This window comes from Galeopterus variegatus, unplaced genomic scaffold, assembly GCF_000696425.1.
Source record: "Galeopterus variegatus unplaced genomic scaffold, G_variegatus-3.0.2 Scaffold3303, whole genome shotgun sequence".
In the NCBI taxonomy this organism is placed as follows: Eukaryota; Metazoa; Chordata; class Mammalia; order Dermoptera; family Cynocephalidae; genus Galeopterus; species Galeopterus variegatus.
In genome coordinates, this window is record NW_007729414.1 from 28,856 (window position 1) to 55,794 (window position 26,939).

Genomic DNA, 26,939 nt, shown 5'->3' on the forward strand with positions numbered 1-26,939 from the left:
TGATGGTGGTGATGATAGTGATGATGGTGGTGATGGTGATGGTGGTGATGGTGGTGATGATAGTGATGGTGGTGGTGGTGGTGGTGGGGATGGTGGTGATGGTGGTGATGATAGTGATGATGGTGGTGATGGTGGTGATGATAGTGTTGATGGTGGTGATGGTGATGGTGGTGATGGTGGTGATGATAGTGATGATGGTGGTGATGGTGATGGTGGTGATGGTGGTGATGATAGTGATGATGGTGGTGATGGTGATGGTGGTGATGGTGGTGATGATGGTGGTGGTGATGGTGGTCATGAGAATGATGGTCATGTTCACAGTGACAGAGGTCACAATCAAAACTGATTTTCCAAGACCCATAGTTTCCCAAACAAGCAACTTCTTTGCTCCCGCAGAGCCACTTGACCCCTTCCCTTACCCTGTGGGCTGTTCCTAGAAGCAGGAAGAGGAGAGCCCTGACCAAGCCTGACAGGATCATCAGTGTATCTTGAGCTCACAGAGAACATTTAATCTTAGTTAAAAATAAATAAGTTCGGGCCGAGCCCGTGGCGCACTCGGGAGAGTGCGGCACTGGGAGTGCAGCAGCGCTCCCGCCGCGGGTTCGGATCCTATATAGGGATGGCCGGTGCGCTCACAGCGCTCACTGGCTGAGCGCGGCACGGCCGGTCTCAAAAAGGAAAATAAATGAATAAATAAATAAGTTCAATTATTGGAATGGGAAAAAATAGCCGAGAATTTACCGCAAGTGAATCAAAGGTAATTACTCTGGAAAGTCCCATGCCGGGCACTATTCCCCTTCCTGTCAGGTTCACTAGTGGCAGATGGGGCCACTTCGCAGGGCCTGGTGGGAAAGAGCAGGGTGAGGTGGCACTTCCCCAGGACCTCTGGGGTGCACCCTCTCCAGTCCCCCAGGGCAGGGGCTGCAGCGTTGTCAATTCCCCCTTCCCTGGCCCATCCTCCAACTGTTGGCCAGGCCCTGACCCACTGATCCCTGCATTTCTCCACAGTGTCACAACCCAGCCCCTGGCAGGTTGTCCCCAGGCCCTCACTTGCTCACTCTCTTGCTCGCCTGCTGTGTGGCCCCAGACAAACGCTGCACCTCTCTGAGCCTATGTCCTCACCTAAGAAATGAATGAAGGCAGCTGCCCCCAGTAGGGGATGACTGTTAGTGCTGGTGGTCAGTGACCCTGGAACAATGACCTGTCTGCTGTGTGAAGGCCTCGTCTTCCCTCCTCAGACTCCAGCTCAGGAGCACCTCCCCCAGCCACCCCAGGAGGTGGCCTCATGGCCCCATGGCCCTGTGCTAAGACAAGAACCCTGAGGCTCAAATCCACTGGATCAGGGTGGTACTGTGAGGGTCCGTGGAGGCAGGGCCAGCTCCTGCCCACCCTTCAGTGCCACCGGGTGCTGGTGTGTGTGTGGGCAGCGGACATGTGAGTCAGGGCAGTGCACAGCCTGAGGTAGAAGGGCTTTCGGTGGGGAGAACCAGATCCAAGTTCAGCCGCCCAGCTCCCTTGCTATAGGATGGGCCAGGCCCCTTCCCTGAGCCCGGCTGAGCGAGGGGTCTGCAGTTCCCTGGGCAGGGACCAGGCGGGCCTCCCGCCCTCAGCCTAGAGCCTCCTTCCAGCCTCCGCCCAGGGGTGGCTCATCTAGGCCGGGTTCATTCTTCCCTTGAGGGTTCCTTCCTCTCCCCTTGCCCAGCCCCTGACTGGAGGAGGACTCAGGTCTGTTGAGATTAGGGGGTTAGAGGTGACCCCAGCCCCAAACCCAGGCCATGCAAGCTCAGCCTCGTGCCCCGCAGGGCGCCCACCCACCCCACCCAGCCCTGCCGTGGGTGATGAGTGGCGAGGACCTGCCATTATAATTAGCGTGAAACGTGCCCCATTTGCCAGGGAGGAAAATCCCATCTTGGAAATACACGTCAGATGCAAGTTCAATTTCACCTGCGGGGCCATAAAACCCTTTTTCCAATCACCTGGTGCTGTTGGCTGCCAGCACCATTAATCCTGGAGATGTTATTTAGAGCCAAGACATCACTCGGGGAAAAAATCAGTCCCAAACCCCACGAGAAGCCCCTGTCTGTTCCCCACAGAGGCCTCACGAGATGGACGATACCCAGCTCGGGGCTCTGGATGGGGAAGGGGCAGAGTTACCCCACCCTCGGCAGGCACGAGACCCAGGAGTCACATGTTACTTCAGCACCCTTCACCCCAAATGCAGACCCTCCTTCCAGGCTGGCAGGATCCCAGAGATGGGCCCATCAGCAGGTGGGAAGACTGAGGCTAGAGAGGGCAGAGCGGGATGGGGTGTGCCAGGCAGCTCAGCCCCACTTGCCATGTCTGCCCCCAGCAGACAGTGTCCTTCTCCTCGTTCCCAAACCACCCACCTGGCTCCGATCCTCCCCCCCAGATTGGTATCATCCCACAGCCTTTCTTTAAAAATCGTTTCCTTGATTACCGAGGGTAACAATGAAAACATGTAATTGAATCTCCAAGAAATTACCATTTTTATAACTTGCGCCCAGTTCCTAAGATGAATTAAATGTCTCCCTTGTATGGCGAGCTGGCTCGCGGAGCATCAGTGAAGAGTTGATATTGCCCTTTATCGTCAACCCGGGCCTTATTAAGAAGAATGCCTCACGCTACCTCCCGGGAGGCGCCCGGTGGCTCCCGTGCGCAGCCCTGAGCGGGCAGCAGTTGGCTCGAGAGGCGGTCGGCCGCATGGTGTGCGGGGGTGGTCGGGCTGCCCAATGACTAGCTGCCTTGCTGACTAATTGGATGACAGTGTGGGTGGATGGTAGGAGGGCTGGTGGGTGTCTTAGCCCAGGCTCCCCAGAAAACCGGGCCTGAGGCACAGGCCAGACAGCAGCAGCTTTTGGGGAATGTGACCCCAGAGTACCAGAGGAAGGGAGAAGGTGGAGGAGCCTGATTGAGGGAGGGATGCAGAAGGGGGCAGTGAGCCTGATACGAAGGGAAGAGGATTTACCAACCTTCCCCCTCATGTTGATCAAAGCTGACCCCAGGGAACCCCCTGCATACCTGGCTGGACTGGTGCCCAGAAATGCCATGGCATCTCAAGATCAGGCAGCAAGAGGCTCTGGGGGAGAAAAGTAGAGGCACAGGCCAAGGTGAGGCACCGCCGGGCACAGGGTCCTGGAGCAGCACTGCTCCACCCATGGGAGCTGCCAGGTCGGGTGGCCAGTGGGGGTTGGGGAGCTGGCGACCCACTATTTGAATGGTCTGTAAGTTTGCAAGCTGGTTAGTTGGTAGGTTTGGTGGTGTCAGTTAGCGAGAAGGTGAGTTCCCATATCTCTCACCAACTGGATGGGGGCCATTTGGGTGGTGGGGAAGCTGAAGGCCCCACACTGTGGGTTGAGTTTGCTGCAAGTATTCACAGACCGCCCCCAGCAGAGCTGACTTGAAAACAAGGGACCCGATCGTGAGACTATTCGCAAGAGAAAACTCTTCTGAGAGTGGCCGGGACTTGATATCTGGTGGGCGAGAACCACTGGCCTAGGAATGTCCATCAGTCACCCTGGTCAGAACCCGGAAGCTGGGGCAGGGGGGAAGATGCTGTCAGGAGGACAGACGGAGGACCTGCTCCCTGGGGGTGGGAAGGGTGAGGCCTGCCATGGATTTCTGGGCATACTTAGGGTCATGGGCAACAAGCTGAGGGGCCACCAGGAGCCTGGATTGCTGGCTCTGTAGGTAGAAGCTTCTCCCAAGGAGGCAGGTGGTCTCTGGGCAGCGCCCTCTAGCGGAGCTGGCTGTGGGGACTGGAGTGGGGCAGGCTTGGAAGGACCGCAGCCAGCACTGGGAAGGGACTGGATGCCACACCCCACAGCTGTGCACCTGCCACCTCTTTATACCCCCATCCCTCCCATTCCCCCAGCTCCCCTCATTCCCCCATGAGGCTCTGCTGCCCAGGGGCTTGCCTGGAGGCTCTGGTGGGGCTTGAAACCCCCGCAGTAAGGCGGCAGAGCTGGGCTGGGGTGAGAGAGGTCTCCACACCCCTCACCACACCCTCCAAGCACCGCAGGACCTGTGGCTACAGCGGAAGGCCTGCCTGGGACGCAGGAGGCCGGGTTCAGGCCCCAAAGCCGAGGGTTGAGAGAGCCTCATCCTCCCCTCCAGAGCCCCCAGCCCATGTCCAGACCCTGCCCACTCCTCAGGTCCAGCCCCTCCTCCGCCCACCAGCCAACCTGACCAGGCCCTGGACAGCCACCTTGGCACCCAGCTCCCACCTCCCACCTTGCCAGGATAGAGCTCAGACCCCTGGCCTGGCTCCAAGGGCCAGGGTTCGTTGACCAGCCAACCTGACCAGGCCCTGGACAGCCACCTTGGCACCCAGCTCCCAGCTCCCACCTTGCCAGGATAGAGCTCAGACCCCTGGCCTGGCTCCAAGGGCCAGGGTTCGTTGGGCCACGGGGCTGCCCAGAGGCCTGAGGGTCTCAGCAAAGGCTGGGTCACCCAGAGCCAAGAGGGCGAAGGCCTTGTTGGTCCAGACCCAGGTCTAGAAGGGGCAGGGAGGGCTCGGGGCTCCAGGGAGCCAGCACTGAGAGCCCTCTCCCCAAGGCCCTCACCTCAGCACACAAGTAAACACCTTGTGTGTCCACCTGGAGAAGAATGAAGCAGGGTGGGGCAGAAATGCTTCAGGGCTGGGCACCGTGTGTTCACTCCCAAACAGTAGCCATGCCCAGCCTCCCGGTGGCCCTCTACCCCAGACCAAGGCCCATGGTGGCATCTCCTGGGGCAGAACACACCCCGTTTTGGAGGCCAAAGCAAGGGGGCAGGTAGGGGCTCTCACCTCCCCGCTCCTCCCTTTCCCTCCAAGGCCCCCAGATGACTCTTACATGTGATTTGCTTCTTGGAGACCCCGCAGGTGGCCCCATGCAGGCCTCCTCCAGGGTCCGGGATGCCCAGGCTTGCCTCGAGCCTGGGCACCACCATCACTCAGTTCCCGTTTTTCCTCTCAGCCCTCAGCTGGCTGCCCACACAGAGCAGCCCCAGGCATCTGGGCCACTCTAGCCAAGGCCTCACTGACCCCAGGCCACAGCAGCTCCTACACTGGCCAGGGGCAGTCACGACCCTGGACAGGCCTGCTCGTGTGGCCGTGGGACCCCCCAGCTATGGCTACCTGTGACAAAAGGGACAACATAGGGCCAGTCCAGGCCTGCCCAGAGGCTTCCCGGCTGGGGAAGGCCCCCAAATGGGAGGCCAGGAGCTTGGAAGGGGGCAGGCAAGGGGCCCCTGGACAGTTCTGGGGGAACTCCCAGGATAATTTTTTCAGTATGAACAGTAGGGGGCAGGGCGCCTTCGAATCAGCCCAGGAAGTTCTGACCTCAGGGCTGGCTCCTGCCCTGGGCACCGGGCCCCTCAAAACCCTTGGCGGGTCTGCAGAGTTGCGGCGCCATCTCGTGGTGAAACTGGGAACTGCACCCCTTCCTGCCCGCGCCGTCGCCCGGGCGCGAGAGGGAGGGGCCTGTCTGAGAGCTGCAAGGCCGCCTGGGGCCACTCGGGGTTCTGCCCCTCCCCTGCGCCCCAGTCTCTCACTCAACCTTAGGGGTCTGTTCCCGGGGCACAGAGACAGGCCTCAGGAGCTCATGGCCCAGCACCGTGTTTCCTGCTTCCGAAGGGCAGCCTGGTACCAAGCAGGAGCTGGGCAGGGCAATGGGCAGAGGGCAGGGCAGGCAGGAATCCCAGATTATGGCCCCAGCAAGGACCTGTTGAGGTGACCCTGGCACTGACCATCAGGTGCTCCACCACTGTCCAGCTGGAAGTGGCAGGTGGGCATGGGGGGACAGAGAAGGACTAAACCTAGCTGGGTGGGATCCTGGGCGTGGGGGCTGCCTCTGGGCCCAGGCAGGGGTGGGCACATCCAGGTCACCATCCGCCGGTGACCCTGGAGCACCGGGACCACAGCAGTGCTAGCACAGCCACCTCCCCAAGCCTTGGGGCCCTTGACACCCTGGGCTGATGGTAATTTATTGGGGCTGTGTCATCCATGAAAGGATTTTCCGTGACATTCTTATTATCTCTCTGATTCTTAAATAAAAAATGTGAGCTGTGGGTGTCCAGAGAGTCACCCGGGAGGAGGAGACAAATGGCCTGCCACCACCCACGCCCTGGGAACGACTCCGCTGGCGGGAACAGGGCAGATGCAGGGGTGTGCCCTGGCTCCCTAGCCTCAGCCTCTGACATGGGAATGCCCCGGGAGGACCTCACGGGCCCGGCCCCCAGCGGACTCCACCCACACCTCATTCCCAAGACCCAGCTCACTCTCTGTCAACACACGGCTGTCCCACAGGCTGAGGAGGGGGAGAGAAGGCTGCCCAGCACTCAGTGGCATGTGTCTACTTGCTGGGAGCTGAGGACCAGCAGCCCTTGCCCTCTGGCCCTGGCATGGAGTGGTCACTCTGCAGGCCACCCCATCTCAGACAGCTCCAGCAGACCTGTCCTCCTACTATGAGACTAGGGGCACCTGGGAAGCCCCAGACTCCCCTCAGGGCCCCTCTGCACCTCTTACAAGGCAGAGCACAGTTCACGCACCCCCAGGCCCTGGCTGGGAGGTGAAGGGGGGTGAACTGAAGCTGCAGTGGAAAGAGGGTAATGCCCACTCCAGGGATGCTCCAGGGAAGCTGGCAGAGCCCAAGGGACATTTCTTCAAGGGCTTGTGGGCCCCACGACCCTTCATACAGAGTGGCTCAGAGGGCTGGAGAGGGAGAGGCCCCTGATGGGCAGCCCAGGTGGGTCTGGACCAAGAATCTGGATTAGGGGGTACAGAGAGGGGTCCCCCAAGGGTTGTGGCTGACCCAGTGACCCCATGTACCATCCGCTCAGGGCCCGTTTCCAAGCTTTTCAGATGAGCTCAGGGTTGGACATCAGGGCCACAGTGAGTATAGACAGGACCTCTTCCATCCAGCCCGGGTCTCCACGCTGTTGGCCAGTCCCACCACTCTCCTCCTCTCCCCCAGCCCATCCGCTAGACACGAGCTGAAGAGGCGCAAGGGGGGTGGGGGCAGCCCCTCCTCAGGGCTCCAGGCTTTCCGAGGCCATCTGGGTGTCATGGCAACACAGGCAGGAAGCGGCTTCCAAGGCAACCAGCATCCGGGGAGGCACGCTGCCTGGCAACAGGGGCCACAATGCACTCCCCAACACATTCCAACTGGCCAGACTTTCCACCCACGTGACCAGGAGTTCCAGCTTCCGCTGGTGCCCCAGCTTGATGCAGACTCAGCCCCTCCTCTGCACAGACATCCCAGAGCCGGGACTCAACACAGACCCTCCTCATGGCCCCAACCCAGGACCCTGATTTGCAGGGCTTGGCATACATTCGCATATCTGACCCTGTGAGTGGGAAGCCTCCACGGCAATGAATCCAGGGCTCCCTCTCTCCTCCGAGAGTGCCCCCATCCCGCATGCATCCTGGAACTCAGGGCCACATTGCAAGGACAACAGGGAAGGGTAAGGAAGGTTTCAGGAAGGGGGGCTCCTCAGAGCTGGCTCTCAGAGACCAGCAAGCCTTCCAGACAGGATACAGCCTGGGTAAAGGTGTGAGTGCATCAGGCAGCGTGGGGTCCCGAGGCCGAGAAAGGAGGTGCATCAGGGTCATGGGAATCCACGGTGCCCCACATGCTCCTTTTCAGCCCCTTGGGGATTGTAGCCCAGCCTTGATGCCCACGATGGGACCTGAGGACCCAGCCCAGTAGTTCGCCTGTATGACTGCCATTGTGGTCATCATTATGGGAGTCGCCAGCCTCCATGAAGACCCCCGCTCTCCCACTGAACATCTGGCCACATGCTGGGCACCCAGCCAGCTGGGAACATAGACAGCAGACGCAGCCCTGCCCCGCTCCCAGCCCCAGTCCATGGCCACCTCACCTCTGGGGTCCTCCCAGACACCTTCCTTGGCCCCCATCTCGAGTTTCCCCCATGGAGTAATCTGAGCTGAGTAAGCACACGCTGAGACCCATGAAATTCCACACAGTGATGAACAGGACAGATGCCGGGGAGGGCCCTGGAGGCTCCCACATCCCTCGTGGCCTGCCGGCTGGGCAGTTCAGGAGGCAGCTGACACAGGCTCCAGACCTTGTGTCTATTGCGTTCATCCCCAGCCAGAGCCTGTGGCTATGGGCTGCATAGATGCCACCTCCTCCCTGGAAACATGGAGGGGCCCCATGTGTCCAGCTGGGCATGACCTGAGCCACCTCCTCTGTGGAGGAGGGCCCCCAGTGGCACCTGCCATGTATCCATCCCACATGTCAAAGACAACAGGAGAGAGGCCATCTGCAGACAAAGGACTTTGACAAACTTCTTCAGACGGGAAGTGGGGCTTACTTAGGACAGTGTGGATGGGAACAAAGTTAAGGGCAGAAAAACAGGGCTGGCTGGGGGCTGGCTGGTGGCGATCACACAACACTGCTGTGAGAGAAACAATGCTCTGTTAATAATTACGGCAGGACAGCAGGTGTAAAGGGAAGTGTCCGGGCAAATACCGCCCCCATCTCTTCCCCACTGCAGACCTGGGCACTGCAGCAGGAGACATTGCCCGGGGGCAGGAGTCCTTCCTTCCAGGGCCTGACCGCCCCAGCTTCTGAATGTTAACGGGAGAGAAATGCGCCAGTCGGCTCCTTCCTGCCTCCCTTATACACAAGAAGAGAAAAGAAGGAAAAGCCAGACATTTGAGGACAGTGTCCAGTGGGAAGTCCCAAGACCAGACAAAAAGGAAAAAACAACCACAAAGGGAGAGAAAATATAGGCAATGAAAGACCCTCTCCCCCACCAAACCCACTTTATCCCTAAAACAGAACAGGATGCTCTGAAGAAAGAATAGAAAGAACTCAAGGAGTGATAGAGACATCTTGGAAACCAAAAACATGACTGCTGAAATCCAAAATAAATTTTTAAAAAACCATGAATGTAGCAAGAGAGAAAGTAAGTGTTGGGATTCATGGAAATCTATCTACAAATCACAAAGGCAGGTAGAAAAAGGAAAGAAATATAAGGTCAATCGAAGGGCCCAACATCTCTTACTGGGAGTTCCCAAAAGAGCAGAGAAGTTTTATCAAAGAAATCCAAAGTCTCCAGATGGAACATGCCTACCAAGTGCCCAGTGCAGTGAGTGACAAAACACCCTCAGTCGTCACAAATATAAGGTCAATCGAAGGGCCCAACATCTCTTACTGGGAGTTCCCAAAAGAGCAGAGAAGTTTTATCAAAGAAATCCAAAGTCTCAAGATGGAACATGCCTACCAAGTGCCCAGTGCAGTGAGTGACAAAACACCCTCAGTCGTCACAAAATCTGGAGCCGCAGCAGCCCACCTGCTCAGCAGTGCTGACCACTGTCGCCCGCCCATGGGAAAACACCCTCAGACCTGACTCTCCCCAGCCCACGTCCAGCAAGCGTGAGGTCAGAGTAAGATGCTTCTAGACCTGCCAGGCGTTACGTTATCTATTCCCACAGGACAGGCCACTCCAAAACTTAGCAGAGAAAACCACCACGACGTGGCCCGGGGCTTGGCAGTGTGTGGGTCAGCGGCTTGGCTGCCACTTACTTTCTCTCTTGCTACATTCATGGCACTTACTTTCTCTCTTGCTACATTCATGGCACTTACTTTCTCTCTTGCTACATTCATGGCACTTACTTTCTCTCTTGCTACATTCATGGCACTTACTTTCTCTCTTGCTACATTCATGGCACTTACTTTCTCTCTTGCTACATTCATGGCACTTACTTTCTCTCTTGCTACATTCATGGCACTTACTTTCTCTCTTGCTACATTCATGGCACTTACTTTCTCTCTTGCTACATTCATGGCACTTACTTTCTCTCTTGCTACATTCATGGCACTTACTTTCTCTCTTGCTACATTCATGGCACTTACTTTCTCTCTTGCTACATTCATGGCACTTACTTTCTCTCTTGCTACATTCATGGCACTTACTTTCTCTCTTGCTACATTCATGGCACTTACTTTCTCTCTTGCTACATTCATGGCACTTACTTTCTCTCTTGCTACATTCATGGCACTTACTTTCTCTCTTGCTACATTCATGGCACTTACTTTCTCTCTTGCTACATTCATGGGAGAGGAGGGATTTGTGGCCTTTTGTATGACACACAGACTCCAGTTTGCTCTGAGCCAGCTCTCTGAGGATGCTCCCTGAGGACGTGCTTCCACGGAAAAAGGCAGGAACCCACAAAGATGACGACATGCACACAGGGACTCGGGGGCAGTGGCTAAAGAGCCCTCCCGAGTGGTGAGAAGCCGGCCTCAACCTGTTCCCACCACTTAGCAGCAGGGTGGCCTTCAGCGAGTGGCTAAAGGGCTTTGTGCCTCAGTTTCCCCACTTAGAAAAAGTGGATAACAATGGTACTTACAGGACCTGGCATAATGTTCCGTAAGTGTCTAAAAAAGAATTTTATAACAAACCCTTAGAAAAACATTAGGTTTAAAAAAAAGCCAGGCCGTAGGATGGTCTCTTCTGGGGTGGGAGTGGGGGAGACGCTTGGCTGTGCAGGGGGCGGGCAGCCCACCCTGGAAGGATCTTAAAGAAGAGGCTCGTGGCCAGGGAGAACAGGAAGCGGAGGCGGGAGAGAGGTTTGCATTGGACACTTTTTTCGCTGTTTGATTTTTTTTTGGAACTATGTGTATGTCTTATCTATTTTACATTTTAAGAAAACAGCTAAAGCGGTGGGTGGGGTGGGGAAGAGGCAGAGGGAGGCAACCAGATGGAAGAACTTCAGAAACAGTGACATGACGGGAAGGGCCCTGCAGCCCTGGCTCAGTCTACAGTCCGGCCCATTGTGACCTCCCTGGCTGCACCCAGGCCTTTGTGACAGCCGCCTGGCACAGACCCGTGAGCCAACCTGACATACAAAGTGTCCTCAGAAAGAGGGTGGCAGGTCGGGCCAGGCCAGAGCCTGGACCTGGGGTCAGGAAGGGGTCACAGGGAGGGATGGAGGGGCCGAAAACCCTGGGCCCCTGCGGCCACTCCCACCCCCAGTGTCCCCCAGCTCCAGCCTCAAGCAACCACGGAGGATGCCTGGATCAGCCCTGCCAGGGATTTGTAAGGTGGCCCTGCTTGGTCCCCCTCACCTCCGCTCACTCAGCCGACACTGAGAGGCCTTTCCCAGCTTCGAGGACAGGGGGTGGGGGGCCCAGGGTTGGGGGTGAGGCACCCAGGATCTTCCTCTCGAGAGAAGAGGGAGAGACGACACAACAGAGAGCGAGAGACCCAGCAGGGCAAAGACAGGGAGAGACGGAGGCGGGGCTGGGGTGGAGCTGGTCTCCGGGACAGGGGGTGGGGGGCCCAGGGTTGGGGGTGAGGCACCCAGGATCTTCCTCTCGAGAGAAGAGGGAGAGACGACACAACAGAGAGCAAGAGACCCAGCAGGGCAAAGACAGGGAGAGACGGAGGCGGGGCTGGGGTGGAGCTGGTCTCCGCATGCAGGGCAAGAGCAGGTTGTGCCCAGGCAGGGGAGGTGCCCATCCCTGCCACTAGGGGGAGGGGCCCCAGCCTCGCCCAGGGCAGCCCCCCCGCAGCTTCAGTGTGGGCCACTGGGGTCTGCAGAACAGTCCTTTCTTCAGCTGGAGCAGGAGAACCATAGCCTGGTGAGTGTGGCACTGACTGTGGGGTGGGCACCAAGCTACCCTGGGGTGCCCAGGCCCCATGCCCCTCTGTCCTCCTCGCAGTCTCTGCCCCAGCCCACCTGCCTGAGAAGCAGCCATGACAGGCCATCCCATCTCTCTGCCCCCAACCTCCAGAAAAGGCAGAACCAGGACCTTCGGGATCAGCTGGGGGCCCTCCTGGGGCCAGGGCAGCAGTTCCTACCCCTGTGTCCTGAGCACTCGAGCTGCACAACCCTGGCCTGGGTAAGTGCAGCAGGACCCTGTGATACAAGAAGCCACACACATTGCCCATGGCCTTGGGGCTGACCTGAGGGCTCTCCCACAGCCTCCTGAGCCACCCAATCCCCAGCCCCTGGAGGACAGGACACCTCTGCAGCTGCTGCAGTGGGAGCTGTGCAGGGGGCAGGAGGCCTTTGTGCAGCGGTCCCAGGTGGGGCTGGGGAATGGGGCTGGGGAGGGGAAGGGGGCCTTCGTGTAGCAGTCCCAGGTGGGGCTTGGGTGGGGGCTGACTAGCCTACCAGCCCTGCCCACACCCACACTGTGTCCCTCCCCCAGAACGAGCTGCAGCAGATCCGACTGTCCTTTGAGAGGAAGAAGATGGCCATCACTGAGGTCCCTGCCTGACCCAGGGTGGGACCCATCCTCCTCCCTGGGTGCTAGGGGACTCACCTGGTGGGCCCTGCCCCTTTGGTGTGACCCAGCCTCTTCCCTCCCAGGTGTGGGATGGTGTGGCCGAGGTACACATGGCGCTGAACAACCAGGCCACGGGGCTCCTGGTAGGTCTCCAAAGGGCAATACCCGGGGAGATGAGGGGACAGGGGCACAGACAGGTGGGGATGAGAGGCAGGGGAGAGTAGCAGAGTGGTCAGGGGTGGAGGACCAGCTTTACCTCCTCTGACCCCCAGAACCTCAAGAAGGACATCCGGGGCGTGCTGGATCAGATGGAGGACATCCAGCTGGAGATTCTAGGGTGACGTGTGGGGCAGGGACCTGGGAGCCCAGCTGAGCCAGGATGGGGAAGTATCCTGGTCAGGATGGGGTGGACCAGTCCCTGACCCCCCAGTCCCACAGCACCAAACCAGGGGGTGGTGCCAGACTGGGGAAGGTTCATGGTCCTGACAGTGTGGTCCCCCAGGGAGCGGGCCCAGTGCCGCGCCCAGGCCAGGAAGGAGCAGCAGCTGGCGTGCTCAGCGGTGAGCCCTTGCCCCACTCGCCTCTCTCAGTCTGGAGACCAGGCCCTTCCCAGGACAGGAGGAGTAGGGAGAGAAGTGGGGGGAAGGAGAGAAATGGGCTTCAGGCAGGAGCCCCCAAGGAGCCAGGTGACCAGATCATCAGGGGAAAGTGGTTGCAGGAGCCTGTGGCGGGAGGGGCAGGGGTGGGGCCCTAGCTGGGTTGACAAGCATTAAAATGCCTGTCCCTCATGGGTCCCTCAGAGCCAGGGATTCCCGCCCTCACCTTGGCCCTCGGGGCAGGCTCTGACCCAGCCCCCTTCCTGACAGAAAGGGCGGTCACAGCTGGGATGTTCCGAGGGCCTCAAAGGCCAGCTCTGGTAGGTCACTGCGCGGGCAGAGCCCAGTCCCCCGAGACTATCCCTGCGGGCGCCCCCTGCCCCTGACCGCCACCGCCCGCAGGCTGCTGGCCCTGAGGCTGCTGCTGGGCGCCCTGCTGGCCTGCACCGCCGCCTACGTGTACGTGGTGGACCCCGCACCCTTCGAGGGGCTGGTGCCGCCCCTGCTGAGCCGCGCCGCCGTCTGGAAGCTCCGGGCCCTGCTCGGCCCCTTCCTGCGCCTCGAGGTGGACGACTTCCTGCCCTTCTAGGCCGGAGGCCCAGCGGCCCCAGCGAGGAGGAGGTCAGGCGGCCGGCGCTGCCCCGGGTGCCCAGTGGCCACGCCGGCCCCTGCCCACGACACTGCCGCGCACCGTCCCCGCCAGGAGCTGCGGAGAAGGGTGGAGGCGGGGTCTGTCCTGAGGGCTGGGCCTGCAGCTGGACATATAGTTGTGACACACATGGCGTGTGAGCTTGTTTCCATGAACTGGGGGGTGGAGGTTTCTGCAATTCCTGAGGTGCCCGGTGGATCTGGCAGTGGGGGTCCCTCAAGGGGGAGCCCCGCTTCAGCCTCCACCCCAGCATCAGGGTTGGCTCCCATGCCCAACACCCCATCTGCCGCTAGAGGGCAGTCCCTCTGTAGGGGCTCTGAGCCCTGAGGGTGTCGCAGGTGGGTCTCTACTGAAAGGTAACTGCAGTGAGGACCAGGGGTCCTTGGGCCTCAACCCCTGGGCCAGGCCCTCCCAGGGACTTCAGAGGGCAGTTTCTCAGCCCTGAATTTGCTGGCCCACTGACCTCATGCCCCTCACATACCCCTCGTCCCCGCTCTGCTGCCCACTACCCCGCCGCCCTACTCCCACTCCTGTCCCTTCCCAACCCAGCTTCCACGGCCAGTCCAGCCTCCTGGCACTACCCAAGGCTCAGACAAGGGGATCACATTGGTGGACAAAACTGTGGAGGTAAACACCAAAACTTTTATTTGGGGAATTAAACTGGTTGGGGGGCTACCCTTTAGAACAACAGAGAATAGTAGCTTTGTGGCTTTCTCATCCCAAAATGGGAGAAATAGAGCCGCTGCCCAGGGTGCACCCTGCACAGGAGAAGGGCTGACAGGGGCTCAACCCTGTCCTGCCCCTGGGGCGTTCCCGCCCAGGGACTGCGGAGCCCTCTGAGCTCCCAGGTGCATGATCTCTGGGTACAGACAGCTCAGACGGGCCAGGATAGAGCTGTCAATGGTAACTCGGCAGGCAGGCGGGCAGGCCAGGGTCAACAGCTCAGCAGGCTGGCGCTCCAGGAAGTTAAGGCATCTGTTCATGTGCTGGGGGAAGGGTGGGGGGAGTGCAGTGACCTGCAGAGGCAACCTGAAACCCCCACCCCAGCCCAACCCAAGAGGCCGGGGCTCCCCCAGGAGGAAGTGGCTTAGTCTAAAGTGCTTGGTTGGGCAGGGAAGCCGGGATGAAGGTCGTGCTGGTTGCCCCCATGGGGTGTTGGACCCCCTGCAGCAGGTGGGGGACTCCCTGAGGTCACATGGACACAGGGTCAGGGGCCCTGGCAGGTCAGGAGTCAGTCAAGATGTGGCTGGTGGAGAGGGCACCCCCAGCCCATACTCAGACCCACCCCAGGGTCTCCTGCCTCCTCTCTTGGCTATCCCAGGCCCCAGAACTGCCTACTTGGCATCCTGCTAGGGCCCCGAGAGACTGGGGAAAAGGCTGGACGCAGCTGAGTGCAGGTGGCACATGGCCCCCCGGGGGGGTGCCCCAGCGGTCGGACTCCAGGGGTCCCGCAGAGGCGGGTGATCCTCGGGGTGGCCCAGGTGGCACAGGTGCAGGCCTGGGGGCACCCTGGGCTGGCCACGCCGGCCCCATCCACGGCTGCAGGTGCTGATCCACCCCCTGCGGGCCGTGGTGTCCCGTGAGAGAGAAGCAGAAGGTGGAGGTCAGCACAGGGCAGAGCTGCAGGTCCCTGAGCCCCGCATGCCTCCCACGCTGGGCCAGCCCCTGCCAGGCTGTCTCAGCCCTGACACTCCCCCACCCAGTCCCTGGCATCTGGCAAGCAGGAATAAGTGCCAGCAAGTGCAGCAGCCCCCATGGGCACCCCCATTCCATCTCCTCCAATCCCCTGGTGCGGCTGCAGCCCCAGCCTTTCCCCAAACACCCTATTACTACTAGAAATGATGCAGACCTGGGGTAAGACACTCTCACGCTTGCCAGCCAAAGACCCATTGGCAAGCCCCACTTCCCAGGCCTCTGACTTGGCTTAAGTCAGCAGAAATGTCCACGAGGAACGCGTCAACCCAGTGCCCACCAGCTACCTGAACCTGCCCTCCCCACATGTCTCACCCGCCCCCGAGGTCCCTGCAGCAACAGCCTTGGCCTTGCCCAAGGAAAGAATCAAAATGACTCTTTTTCTTTTTTTAATAAAAGTATAGATATATAGATGTAGATATAAAAACATAAAACAGACACAACGCAAGCAGACACTGTCATGTGCTTACTCTCAGGTCCCTGATGCCAGGGGAAGCAGTGATCCCCTCCCCAATGTGCTTTCCACGCGGTGCCCACGGCACTGGCCCGGCTAGGGCCAGGGCCAGGGACTTTGCATGCCTGGGGTAGGGGTTCTCCAGTTTGGCAGGGAGGGCCTGAGGGCTGGGGAGGAGGCTCCGGGTCTCACCGGCGCCCTGTGGCAGCGTCCAGCTCCTACCTGCCCACCCGTCGCCTCCCACAAGAGCATAAAGCAGAGGTTAAGGCTTCAATGAAAGGGACAGCAGCGGCCCGAGTGCTAACACATCAGACGTGGCACGGCAGCTCAGAACACAGACAGGGACACGGGCCCACTAGCCAGGCAAGACGGGACACATGGAGCCAGGACCCCTGCCACAGCTGTCCGTCTGTCCGTCTGTCCGTCCACCCATCCATCACAACCCCAAACAGGCCGGGGCTGGACTCCCTGCAGAAGCATCGGCCTTGCCAAGTTAAAAGCTTCCAGAGGGGTCCATGAAAGGCAACGCATTAGGAGCAGCTGGGTGGGGGCCCTCTGTCCAGGAGCCTGCAGGTCTCATTGGGAGGATGGCCAGGGGCCCTGGGTGCCTCTGTCCATTTCTGGGCCACATTTGTATGGGGAGGGGTGAGGCTGTAGGATTGCTGGGAGCTGGCCTGGTGACAACCTGGTGGAATGTGGGTGACAAGGCGGCAGCTGAGCCTAGCTGAGAAGAGGCCTCACAGATGCAGTCTGAGCCCCCCTCACTGCTCAGCCCATGAGAGCAGGGCCACGGACACACAGACCCACAGCCTGGCAGCCCCTGCCCAGCCTCGTCCAGGGTCCCGTCTTCCCAGTGAACAGATGAGTGGATGAACAGGCAGAGGGCATGGGGACAAGCTGTGGAGGCATGGCTCTCTTCCCCGCTGACGAATCCACACCAGGCTTGGGCGGCCTCCTCTCCCTGGGGCAGAGAAGTCGGTGGGGGTTGGGGGAGCTGCTGTGGGGTCCTGGTCCCCGTGGTGCCATGGCAGATGGGTGGCGGTCAGTCCTCACACCGAGATCTCGTACGTAGTCCCACCCACGCCGGACACCTTCTTAACCAGTGTGTGCCGGGCAGGGCTGGCGGAGGGCCCCAGGGGGCCGGTGGCAGGCCCCAACCGGGCCAGGCCCAGGGACTGCCCATTAAGCTTACTTGGGGGGGTCTTCAGCTGAGGGTGGTCCCTGCATCAAAATAAGCACATACACGCACGCACACGGTGAACACGGGACCACGTGGCGACAGAGGATGGCAGCAGCGGTGACAGGACAGACAACATAAACGTGTACTGGAGCCCTGGGCTGGTGCAGCTTGGTGTCATGGGACCCTGGTCAGCCCCTGCCTTCTGAGCTTGGTGGGTCTCACACTGAAAGCAGGTGGGGGTGCAGAACCTGCCTGGGGAGGGGCTGTGCTGTCACAGGACGGACAGACAGACATGGTTGTAACTGCCACCACCCTCCTGGGTCCCTCGGTCCCTCCCAGCTGGCACTGACCACAGAAAGCACAGGGTAGGCAGGCGGACACTGGATCAAGCCCCTGGGCCCTGCCCTATCTTGTCCTGGTGCCCCAAGCTGGGAAACCTGGTGTGCACCCTGTCTGGCCCCCTCCCCACCCCTTCCTAGGAAAACAAGGGGCTGCCCTCCAAACGACAGCACCAACCAATAGTATTTCTGACTTCACTGCTGAGATATTCCCAAGGGCAGAAGCTCCTTCATCCCCTGGCTGCTGTCCCTGCCTCACTGCACAGCTGCCACCCTCTGGGTCTCTGGGTCTCCCATGTCTCACATCCACAAAGGCAGCTCCTCTTTGACCCCATGAAAACTGAACAGGCTCTGGACAGCATGTGGGGAGGGGAAGCCTTGCTCAGGGCCAGACCACCTGCAGCTGGGCTCCCAGTCCCTTTATGGTGGAGTGGCCCGGACAGGGACCCCCTGGGCCTCATCTGCCAACAGGAAACAACTAAGCCTGTGCTGAGGGACACCAGGACCTGGATGGGGTGGGGCTGTGAGGGTGCCATGTTACGCCTGGCTCAGGAGTCAAGGCCTGTGAGGCAGCTGGCCCGGTGTCCTCAGTTAACAACCCGCTGGGGGCCTGGACCCAGCCTGCCCTCCCCATCTATGAGCAGGGAAGCCTCTACTTTCTGGGATTATGTGCCCCACTGAGGGCCAGGGCCCTGGCACCCAGGGCAGCATGTTTTGCTGCAGGGTGACATGCCTCAGCCTCAGCATCCTGGAGATGCAGCTAGGAAGGCCCAGGGAGAGCCCCAAGTGGACAGTGACAGCCTGACGCAGGAAGGTCAGGACCCATGCCAAAAGGAAGCCCTCAGTGCCACGTGGTGCCAGCTCAAGAGGAAGAAGCCCCAGGGCCCTTCCATGTGCTAGGCCTGTGCTGGCTCTCAGAGAATGAGACTTGGGGCTCAGGGCACAAATCCTCCTGCTCCCGTCCCCAGAGCATGCCAGGGTGTCCTTGGAGCTGGGCCGCCCTCACACAGGCTAACCAGGGGCCTTCAAGGCAGGATGAGGCCCACCCTCCCTGCCCTGTCTCTGGAGACAACCACAGGCTTCTGGGATGACCCATGAGTGGCCGGCCAAGAGGTGCCCCGCAGGCAGCCAGACGGTTGCCTCGTGCCGGAAAGCCCACCCCCACCTCCAGACACCCACCTCTGCATAGCCAGCGAGGGTGGTGGTTCCGGGAGGTCTGTGTGGATGAAGGCGACGGCTTTGGGGCCTGCATAAGGGGGTGAACAGGGAGTGCCAGGCGGGGAGGGCAGGCCCTGGCGCACTGGTGACCTGTGTGAGCCACTGCCAGGCCGGGGCCCTGGGGCGTTGTTGTTGGCTTGGTCGGTCTGCAGGGAGGAGGAGGACGTCCGCGGTGCCCGGCTCACCATGCTGGACAGTGAGGACAGCGACGTTTGTAGAGCAGGGTTGCGGGCACCACCGAAGCCGGACCCGGCCACGAGGTCATCCCTGGAGCCGTAGCGCAGCACGGGGCCGCGGGGGCCCTCGGACAGCACGCTGGCCTGCTGCAGGCTGTAGGAGCTGGGCGCATCGTAGACGCCCGAGTCCCCGAAGAGTGAGTCGGCCTGGGAGCGTAGCAGCCGCTCACGTTCCTCCCTGTCCTTGCGCTCCTGGATGGAGGCCATGATGGTCCTGGACAGGTTGTCATAGCGCACGGGAGAGGGCTCCCGAGGCCGGGGGCCCAGCACGGGGCTGAAGCTGCGGGGCGGGGGCCGAGGTGGGTCGCCGGCTGCCCCGGGGTGCAGGTAGGGTGAGTGGTAACCAGCCACACCGACTGAGGGATGGGCAGGGCACGCATGGCCACTGGGTGGGCCGGGGTTAAGCAAGCTGTCATAGGATAGGCTGCCATTGCGGTTTGGCAGCGCGTGGGGGGCAAAGATGCTACGGTGGGGTGTGGGGGGCCCACCCTCAGAGCGCAGGGGCTGCAGAGCCACGTGGTCCCCACCCCGCCGACTTGCAGCCTTGAGGCTCAGGGAGCGCAAAGCACCCGAGAAGGCATCAGTGGCGCTGAGTGGTGGGGATGGCGGGTAGGCCGTGTGCAGGCCACTGGGCCCGTAGTCAGGAAGGTCCAGGCTGGGCTCGGAAACAAAGTCCAGGCTGTGGATGCTGTCATCCCCCAGGGTCAGGGAGTCAGGGCCTGGGAGCTGCAGGGAGAGAGGGCATGCTCACCACTGCTCACCACCACCCCCTGCCCAGCCAGGGTTCAACCACCCTTGCCTGTAGACACCAGGCACTCTGCCCACGTAGAAGGTACAATCCCGGTGACATCAGTCGTGGCAGCAGGTGCAACAGACACAGTACAAGATGCTCCAAATCCCCTGACCAAGCCCATCTCTCCTGTGCCCAGCATGGAAGGACGCTGGGACAGAGAAGAGCCACACTGCAGCCCCAGACGGGGTCTCTGAGGGAAGGCTGCATGGGGCCAGCTGCTGTATGCACTACCCACGTGGGGAGGAGGCAGCCACATAGGCCACTCGCAGGATAGCACCATGGCCTCAGGAGGCGGGCCTTGAGGAGCTGTAACCACACAGTGACGCAGGGCCGTGTCCCCCAGCTCCCCACAGTGGATGGGTAGGGGTCTAGAGTGCAAGGCCAGAGCTGGCTGCTGCAGACACCCAGGGCTGTGCCCTCAGAGCCCACCCAACCCAAAGGGCCCACCCACTTGGGGCAGACACAGGGAGGAGGAGCCTCTTCCAGCCTCTGTGATTGAGGCATATGGGCTGGGGATGGGAACAAGAGCCCAGGAACCTCAAAACCCAAAGGGAGTAGGGTCAAATGTGGCCTCAGTACTCTCAGCTAACCAGTCCAAATCCTCCATGGTATCCAGGGCAGTCCCAGCAAGGACGTGGGGAGAACACCTAAAAGCCCCCATTTCTAAGCAGGACTGACCCTCCTCCTGCAGGCCAGAGCCACTGCATGCCCACCAGGCTCACTTTCTGCCAGGGAGTCCCAGGCTCACTGCCTCGCCCAGTGGCCCCCCAAGCAGCAGGTGGAGCAGGACTTTGATCTTAAAGGGAGAGGGTCCGCAGGAGTGGGGCTGGTCTAGGCACACAGGGCCCAGCCACAGGCCTGCCTCTTGGGGTAGCCCTGAAGGAGGGACACAGCCCACGGACTGCTCCACAATGACCGTAGAGTACTTATACAACTCAGGGAAAATAAATGTGCTTCCTCAAACAAATCTCAAATTCTTCTGAAGCCTTCTCGTGGGCCTTACAGAGTGACTGATAGTGGAATTCTGGGCATTCTAGCACATACTGCTCCTGGGGGCAGCCACCCACCACCCATGGGCAATGCTGGCCAAGGACAGAGACACCAGGCCAGGACTGCCTGCTCCAGTGACACCCAGGACACCCCAACCTGCTCCTCTCCAGTGGTCCCGAGCTCATGTGTGGCTGCCCTGGGCATGGGGCCTCCTGGGGCAGAGCTAGAAATGTGGCATCCCAGGCGTGAGACCCTGGGGGCAGGGCCAGGCCTCCTCACCTGCTCACTAGGCCCACAGAAGGGCACCTTGGGACCCGTGGGGAAGGCTGGCCGGAACTTGTACATGGCAGGTGTTGGGGGGCTGGCCCTCTGCACCGACAGGGCACTCTCTGGGGAGACAGACCACTGTCAGATGGGGGTCAGATGGGGGACCGTCCATGCCCCTCCCCCCATTTGGCTGTCCCACCTCACCAGCACTACTTGGGCGAGGGGTCTGCAGGTCACTGCTGAATGTGCCAGCCTCTATCTTGGGGGGCAGCGGTGGCCCCAGGTCCAGTGGCTTCTCATCCAGCCGGTCCAGGCTGCCCTTTGACTGGGAGGGGGTGGGGTCAGCGGTGGGTGCGGCATGGGGCTCACCTGGGGATTTCTTCCTAGAGCCCTGGAACCTAAACCTCTCCCCAGAATCCACCCAATCCTTACCTCTTCCACCTCTTCTAGGCCCCCTCCAACCTGCCTGCTTTCCCCTCCAAGGGTATGACTCCCACCCATCCTCCATCCCACCCCAGACACCCACCTTGCTGTGGCCCAGGCCAGCTTTCAGCCCGTTGTCACTAAGCTTGACCTTGAGTGGTGCAGCTCGCTCCAGGAGCTCAGGCCGGAGGAAGGGTGGCTTCACGCTCACTACGAGTGGCAGCTGGGGCGGCTCCACCACATACCTGCACCAGGGGCAGAGGGGTCAGTGGCCAGGTGTGAACACACAAGGGCAGGGCTGGCCCCACCTGGCAAGAGCAGAAGTGGAGCAGGCTGAGGGTCTGAGGCTGCCCACCCCACACCCAGCAGAGGCCCCCTCGCCACCCTGCCTGGGCTGGGCCTCACCGGGGCGCCAGGGGGCTGCACAGCACGTGCTCCACGTTCCCATAGCAGCCTCGGGTGAAGGGGTTCACACCCCCGCGGAACTTGCCCGTCACCTGTGGACATGGGACTCCTCAGCCAGCCTGGCCACCCCAGTCCAGGCCAGAGTGGGCAGGGGGACAGGCAGGGGCATCTGGGATTCTTCAGAAGCTGGTCCTTGTGAGAGGTGGCATGGGCAGAGTCAGCCCAGGGGGCCCCTCACTCATGTCACCCCAGCCTGACTCACGTCATCCCTGCAGGGAGCTGTGGAATTTCCAGGCCCCGATCACTGGTGGCTGCAGTGCCATGGGCAGGGAGTGTGCAGGGGGACAGGATAGGGTGGCCCCGTTTCCTGAGCCCCTCCTGGGAGTCTTAGAGGTACAGCCTCCTCCCAACACAGCTAGACCAGCCACCTTGGGCAAGGGTTCCCACAGCCCTGCCCCGACCCCCCAGTCCTCATGCAGCCCTCTCAGCCTATTAGGAACACCCCGTCCCTGATGGGGTCTGCACCTGTTCATTGGTGGTACGCCCCCGAGTGACCAACACCACGTGGAAGCCAGTGAGGCCGATGACGGGGATGAAGAAGAGGCCGGCCACACACATGACAGCCATACTAGCCCGTTAAGGTCAACAGCCACAGGCGAGGACACAATAGACCCCATCAAGGGTGGCACAGAGCAGGTGTCTGTGAACAAACATCCTTCCCGCCCACCTAAGGATGGAGACCCACCCACTGGGGATCCCCGGGCAGCTGACCAACCCCCCAGAGCCTCAATTTCCCCTGTGAAATATGTCCCATGCCTGCACTGTTTTTGTGCAGGACACTCGGGGACCAAGGATACGTGATGGCGGTGTGGGCAGCTCCCAGCCCCTCAGCATGGTTCAGCACGTATACCAGGCCGAAGGCCACGACGCCCACCATGTGCGCACTGAGCGACAGCAGAAACAGGAAGAAGTAGCGGTAGTTGCGACGCCCGATGCAGTTGTTGACCCAGGGGCAGTGGTGGTCAAAGTCCTGGGCAGGAGCAGCGCGTCAGGGCGTAGGGCGGGTGGGGACTTGGCGCGGGGCTGGGAGGGGAGCACGGGGCAGCGGGTGGTCACCTCTACGCAGTTGTCACAGACACTGCAGTGGGAGCAGCGTGGCGGGCGGTAGAAGTGGCACGTGGCGCACCACTTCATGCGGACCTGGATGCCTCGCACATCCACGTTCTTGTACAGTGGGGCCCGGAAGTCGTCCTCCTTGTCCTCGTCCTCGTCCGCTGCAGACCAGGAGCCAGGCAGGGATGGGGGGTAGGGAGAGGAAGGTGACTTCCCTAGCAGAAGAGCCCCTCTCCAATCTCTGCCCAGCCCACCCACTGCAAACCCCCAAGTCTCTCCCAAGTCAGCCACTCACACTCTAGCAAAAGTGAGCAAATGAGCTGCCCCAGCACAGGGCCCTACCTCGGGGGAAGACACCAGGGTCCATGAAGGTGGCCATGCTGAAATTGGCCAGGACAAAGAGGAAGATGATGCCATTGTAGACGGGAACAGCTGGGGATACAGCTCGCGTCAACCACGGGCACCTGCAGTGGACAGTAGGGCAGAGAGCTGGGTCTGGGGGAGTGGCGGGTAGGTGGGGAGGGGATGAGGGGGGAAGAGCTACGAGGCGCAGCCACGTGTGTGCAGGTTGGGCCTGCGAGGCCACCGTTGGTGCACAGCATGGTGACAGAGAGGCTACTGCAGGCAGCCAGGAGACCTCTGCCCGGCCCTCACTCCTGTGCTCAATGTCAGAGGCTGTGCATGTCATGCAGAGTGCAGGCTCCCCAATGCCAGCTCCAACCCTGCCAACCCCTAGGGTGGCTGTTTGGAACACAACTCATGGTTGAAGAAACTGAGGCTCCATAGGCCTGGAGTCACACATTTAGGAGTGGTGACCCCGAGCCAAGCCATGCTCATCCTCCCATCCCAGACCGGCCTCTTTACTGGGCTCCTCTGCCCTGATGGCGGGGGAGGAGGTGCAGAGTGGAGGTGGGAGCCCAAGACAGGAAAAGAACCCACAAAGCCCATGTGCTACAACAGACAGAGGCCAGTGCCCAGCCCTGGGCCTCACCTAGACCTCCCTATCCCAGTGGGGCCCCTCCCCAGGGAGATTCTGGGGTAATGGGAGCCCCAATCTTGGGTCAGTAAATGCATGGGGGGCATCACCCCTGCTCCTCCCTGAGGGGCATATCCCCATCCGGGCAGCCCCTTCTTTTTAGTTTGCTTGTCACCGAACACTTGCTGACTCTGGAAATGCACAATGAACCTCACCATCTCTCACCACCCTTCAGCACTTGACTCCAAGGCCGCCCCCTCTTCCGGGAAGCCTTCCAGGACCCCTGGCTCCCCCTCAACAGCCTCCCTGGAAGTGTCCTGCACACCTCCCTGAAGAGCACCTTCCTCAGCCTCAGCCTGACCAGAGTCCCCTCCATGGGGACCCAGCAGCAGGCTCCTGAACCACCCACTCAGCTCCAGAGAAGCCCCGCTGACCTCATGCTCCCCATCTCTCCTACTGCACCCCCTGCACCCAGCTGCTGTGACAAGGGATGGGCTACACAGGGGATTCACTCTCCTCCCTGCACCCAGGCCCTCTGTGGAACCAATGGGGATGCACCCATGGCAGCCCTGAGCAGGGGGATGGAGCAATGGTGGCCAGCAGCAGGTTGGGCGGGGCCACCGCAGCACACGCCAGCCACGTTGCTGCACACACGCCTGCCTTGGCCAGGAGCCAGCCCCGCCGCCCCGGCAACCACCTCCATGGCAGCAGAACCTCGCTATTTTTAGTGGAAAGCGAGAGGCTATTTAAAGATTGTACTTCCCACAGCAACACCCTTGGTGGGGCTGGGAGCCACAAGTTACCCCATCCTCTTCTCCAGGATCCAGCCTATGGAGGAGGCTGCTAGGCGTGGGGTCAGGGGCTGCAGCCACACGGTTCCCTCTGCCGGAAGGCCTTCCCCCACCTCCCTGCCCTGGAGGCTGGAGTGCTCACCAGCAGACTCCTTCCTTCTACTCTCCATCCCTGGCTGGCATACAGATGGCACTCAAAACATGCTCGTGGCCTCCCAACCAATACCACTGAGCAAGGTGACAGAGGGCCCCTATGGCGTGGTCAGCCCAGCAAGGCAGGGGGCACAAGCCCAAATGACAGCAGGAAGGCTCTCCAATAAGGTGAGAAATGTCCCAAAGAAGGCCAGCCCAGCACCCCAGGGAGAAGTGGGGTCCTGCGGACCCTGCTGGGGCATGAGCAAGCCCCTCACGCACCTTCTGGGAAGGGCTGGCTATGTAATCTGCAAAATGAAAATGTGGGCCCCTCGTTAAAATAATTAAGAATTTCAAGACGGTATCAGCAGAGCCTGTGGAGCTGGCATGCTCTGAAAACGGAAGGGACCGAGGGAGGCCAAGGGGTCCCGAGCCAGCTGAGGGTGGGGTGGACAAACATGCAGGCACGGCGCGGTCTGAGGGCAGGAGCGCCTGGCGCGCGGGCTCAGTCGTTGTGTCTGCTGCCACTCACCCCACACAATGAACTGTGTGCTTGACCCCCCAGCTGTGAGGAAGGGACAGCTTCTGTCCTCCCCATTTTACAGACAAGGAGCTGGGACTGGAGGCCCTGGGGCCAGTCTGGTCTGATTCCAGCAGGGCTCAGGATTGCGCTTGCCTAGCGGGCAGGGCGGCCAAACCCTGTGCTGACCAAAGCTCCCTGCCAGCCCAGGCAGGCTGTACTGCTGTGTCCCCCCGAGCCTCAATTTCCCCCCAAGGCCAGGTGGGCTGGATAGCAGCCCTGAATGAGATGCCTGGGGGTGGGTGGGGCAGCAGCCACGCAGCCACGCAGCCACACGGCCACATATGGAAACTTGCACAGTGACTGGGCAATGCATGCATGGAGATGCTGGGCGGCCTCTGTGTGGCGTGAACACCATCTGCCCGCGTGCCTGTGAAGACCAGTGTGGGGCTTTGGCCGGATGTCAGGAAGGCTGGGGGGAGTGTGGGGCACAGGTTCTCTGACTGGGTCCTGAGCCACTGTCTCCCACCCACCATCTCCAGCCCCCCAGACTTCACTCAGGCCCAGGACCAGGCACTCATCCTTCTTGTCCTCCCCCAAGGCACTGCCTCAGGGACCCTCAGGCCTGGACCCCACATAATGGGGACTGACTCACTGGCCCATCTGGCAGGGCCCAGAACTCAGGAAACATGTGGGCTAAGTAGGGGAGAAGAGGAAGAGCACATGCCAGGCACGTGCACAGACACATGCATGAACATGCATGGACATGTGTGCACACAAGCAAATATGCTCTGAGGCACACATGCACACACACACAAACACATCCACATGCAAGACACATACATGCACAAACACTTGCATGCACAGACACACACACTTGTGGGCACACTGGCACACATATGTTAACACACATACACATGGCCACACAGACGCACCTGCACATTCATTCACGCACAGAGATGTGTGCACGTGCACACATGAACATACACGTGTGCAGATGCCCCTCCTCCCACCATCCCCAGCCACATCCAACCCTGGCTCGGCTGCCCTTCACTATGGGCCTCAGGCAACCTCCCTGGGCTTCCCTCTGCTCCCCTCTGAACAGTGCAAGCATGAGGACACACAACGACATGTGAGGACATACAAGGATGTACAAGGACTCAGGAGGATATGCAGGGACACACAGGACGCATGAGGACACACAGGAGTGCTCATGGACAAGGCCCGGTAGGTAGTAGTGCTAACTCCGTGCTTGTGTCCATCCTAGGCTCAGGGGCGGGGGGGGGGCTTCTCTTCCTGCAGGGATGACACACCCCCCACCAGGTCTGATGGTGCACACCAGGCTTGCCTCACCCTGGCTGGCTCCATGGGGTCCCACCACAAGTCCTGAGCTTGCCAGAGGGACAGAAAGAAACAGGCAGGCTACAGGCCCCTGGGCCATAGACGGGATGTCCAGCCTTCAGTGGATGGGACACAGGACACACTGCGGGCTGAGTGCGGGCCTGGGGGGTACCCAGCTCTGAGGCCCCAAGCCCTCCTCCAGGTCCTGCCCCCACTTCTTGAGCATCAGGGCCACAGGCCAGGACATGCGCCACCACCACCACTGTGGGCCCCACCCGGGTCCAGGCTGAGTCCCGCCTGGGCCAGCAGGGAGACACCACCCAGCAAAGGGGGGGTGGCTTAGGGGCAGAATGTCTGCCACAGCTAAATGTGGAATGGAAAATTTTTTTTTTTTCCTTTTTGTCTTTTTTCGTGACCGGCAACGGATCACAACCCTCAGTGTCACACCCGTACCGGACCGGGACCAGCAATGGGATCGCAACCCTCGGTGTTGCGCCCACACCTCGCTCAGCCCGTGAGCGGCCGGTCTGCATGTGGGATCCGAACCCTCGGCGGGAGC

The 26,939-nt window shown here is 60.6% G+C and overlaps 2 protein-coding genes across 3 annotated transcripts; one reads left to right on the forward strand and one right to left on the reverse strand.

The window, feature by feature from the left end:
- Positions 1 to 12,230: 12,230 nt before the first annotated feature.
- On the forward strand, positions 12,231 to 13,451 carry LOC103600296. The gene is made up of 6 exons (XM_008584530.1): positions 12,231 to 12,245; positions 12,350 to 12,409; positions 12,539 to 12,603; positions 12,769 to 12,826; positions 13,133 to 13,182; positions 13,265 to 13,451. The coding sequence occupies exons 1-6, from the start codon at positions 12,231 to 12,233 to the stop codon at positions 13,449 to 13,451; spliced, it is 435 nt and encodes a 144-aa protein (XP_008582752.1).
- Positions 13,452 to 14,133: 682 nt separating this feature from the next.
- On the reverse strand, positions 14,134 to 23,083 carry ZDHHC8 (zinc finger, DHHC-type containing 8). 2 transcript variants are annotated; one of them, XM_008584531.1, is made up of 10 exons: positions 22,963 to 23,081; positions 22,624 to 22,781; positions 22,365 to 22,537; positions 22,033 to 22,135; positions 21,508 to 21,599; positions 21,206 to 21,347; positions 20,884 to 21,004; positions 20,692 to 20,801; positions 18,355 to 19,355; positions 14,134 to 15,071 (listed from the first exon to the last, which is right to left on the reverse strand). In XM_008584531.1, exons 1-10 carry the CDS (start codon positions 22,997 to 22,999, stop codon positions 14,861 to 14,863), a joined length of 2,148 nt encoding a protein of 715 aa, XP_008582753.1. In that variant the 5' UTR covers positions 23,000 to 23,081; the 3' UTR covers positions 14,134 to 14,860. The 2 variants fall into 2 exon arrangements, with proteins under 2 accessions (XP_008582753.1, XP_008582754.1); XM_008584532.1 differs by lacking the exon at positions 14,134 to 15,071 and adding an exon at positions 15,576 to 16,878 and having other exon boundaries at positions 22,963 to 23,083.
- Between the last annotated feature and the right edge of the window lie 3,856 nt (positions 23,084 to 26,939).

What these genes read in the sequence shown, in the direction of transcription:
- LOC103600296 (XM_008584530.1), top strand. An exon ending in ATCCAGCTGGAGATTCTAGG is followed by an intron (nt 12,604 to 12,768) that starts GTGACGTGTGGG and finishes GTGGTCCCCCAG; the next exon opens with GGAGCGGGCCCAGTGCCGCG. An exon ending in GGCCTCAAAGGCCAGCTCTG is followed by an intron (nt 13,183 to 13,264) that starts GTAGGTCACTGC and finishes CACCGCCCGCAG; the next exon opens with GCTGCTGGCCCTGAGGCTGC.
- ZDHHC8 (XM_008584531.1), bottom strand. Translation starts at nt 22,999, where the DNA reads ATGGCCACCTTCATGGACCCTGGTGTCTTCCCCCGAG. An exon ending in CCCTGGTGTCTTCCCCCGAG is followed by an intron (nt 22,782 to 22,962) that starts GTAGGGCCCTGT and finishes CCTGGTCTGCAG; the next exon opens with CGGACGAGGACGAGGACAAG. An exon ending in CTGGCCTGGGCCACAGCAAG is followed by an intron (nt 21,005 to 21,205) that starts GTGGGTGTCTGG and finishes ACCCCCTCCCAG; the next exon opens with TCAAAGGGCAGCCTGGACCG.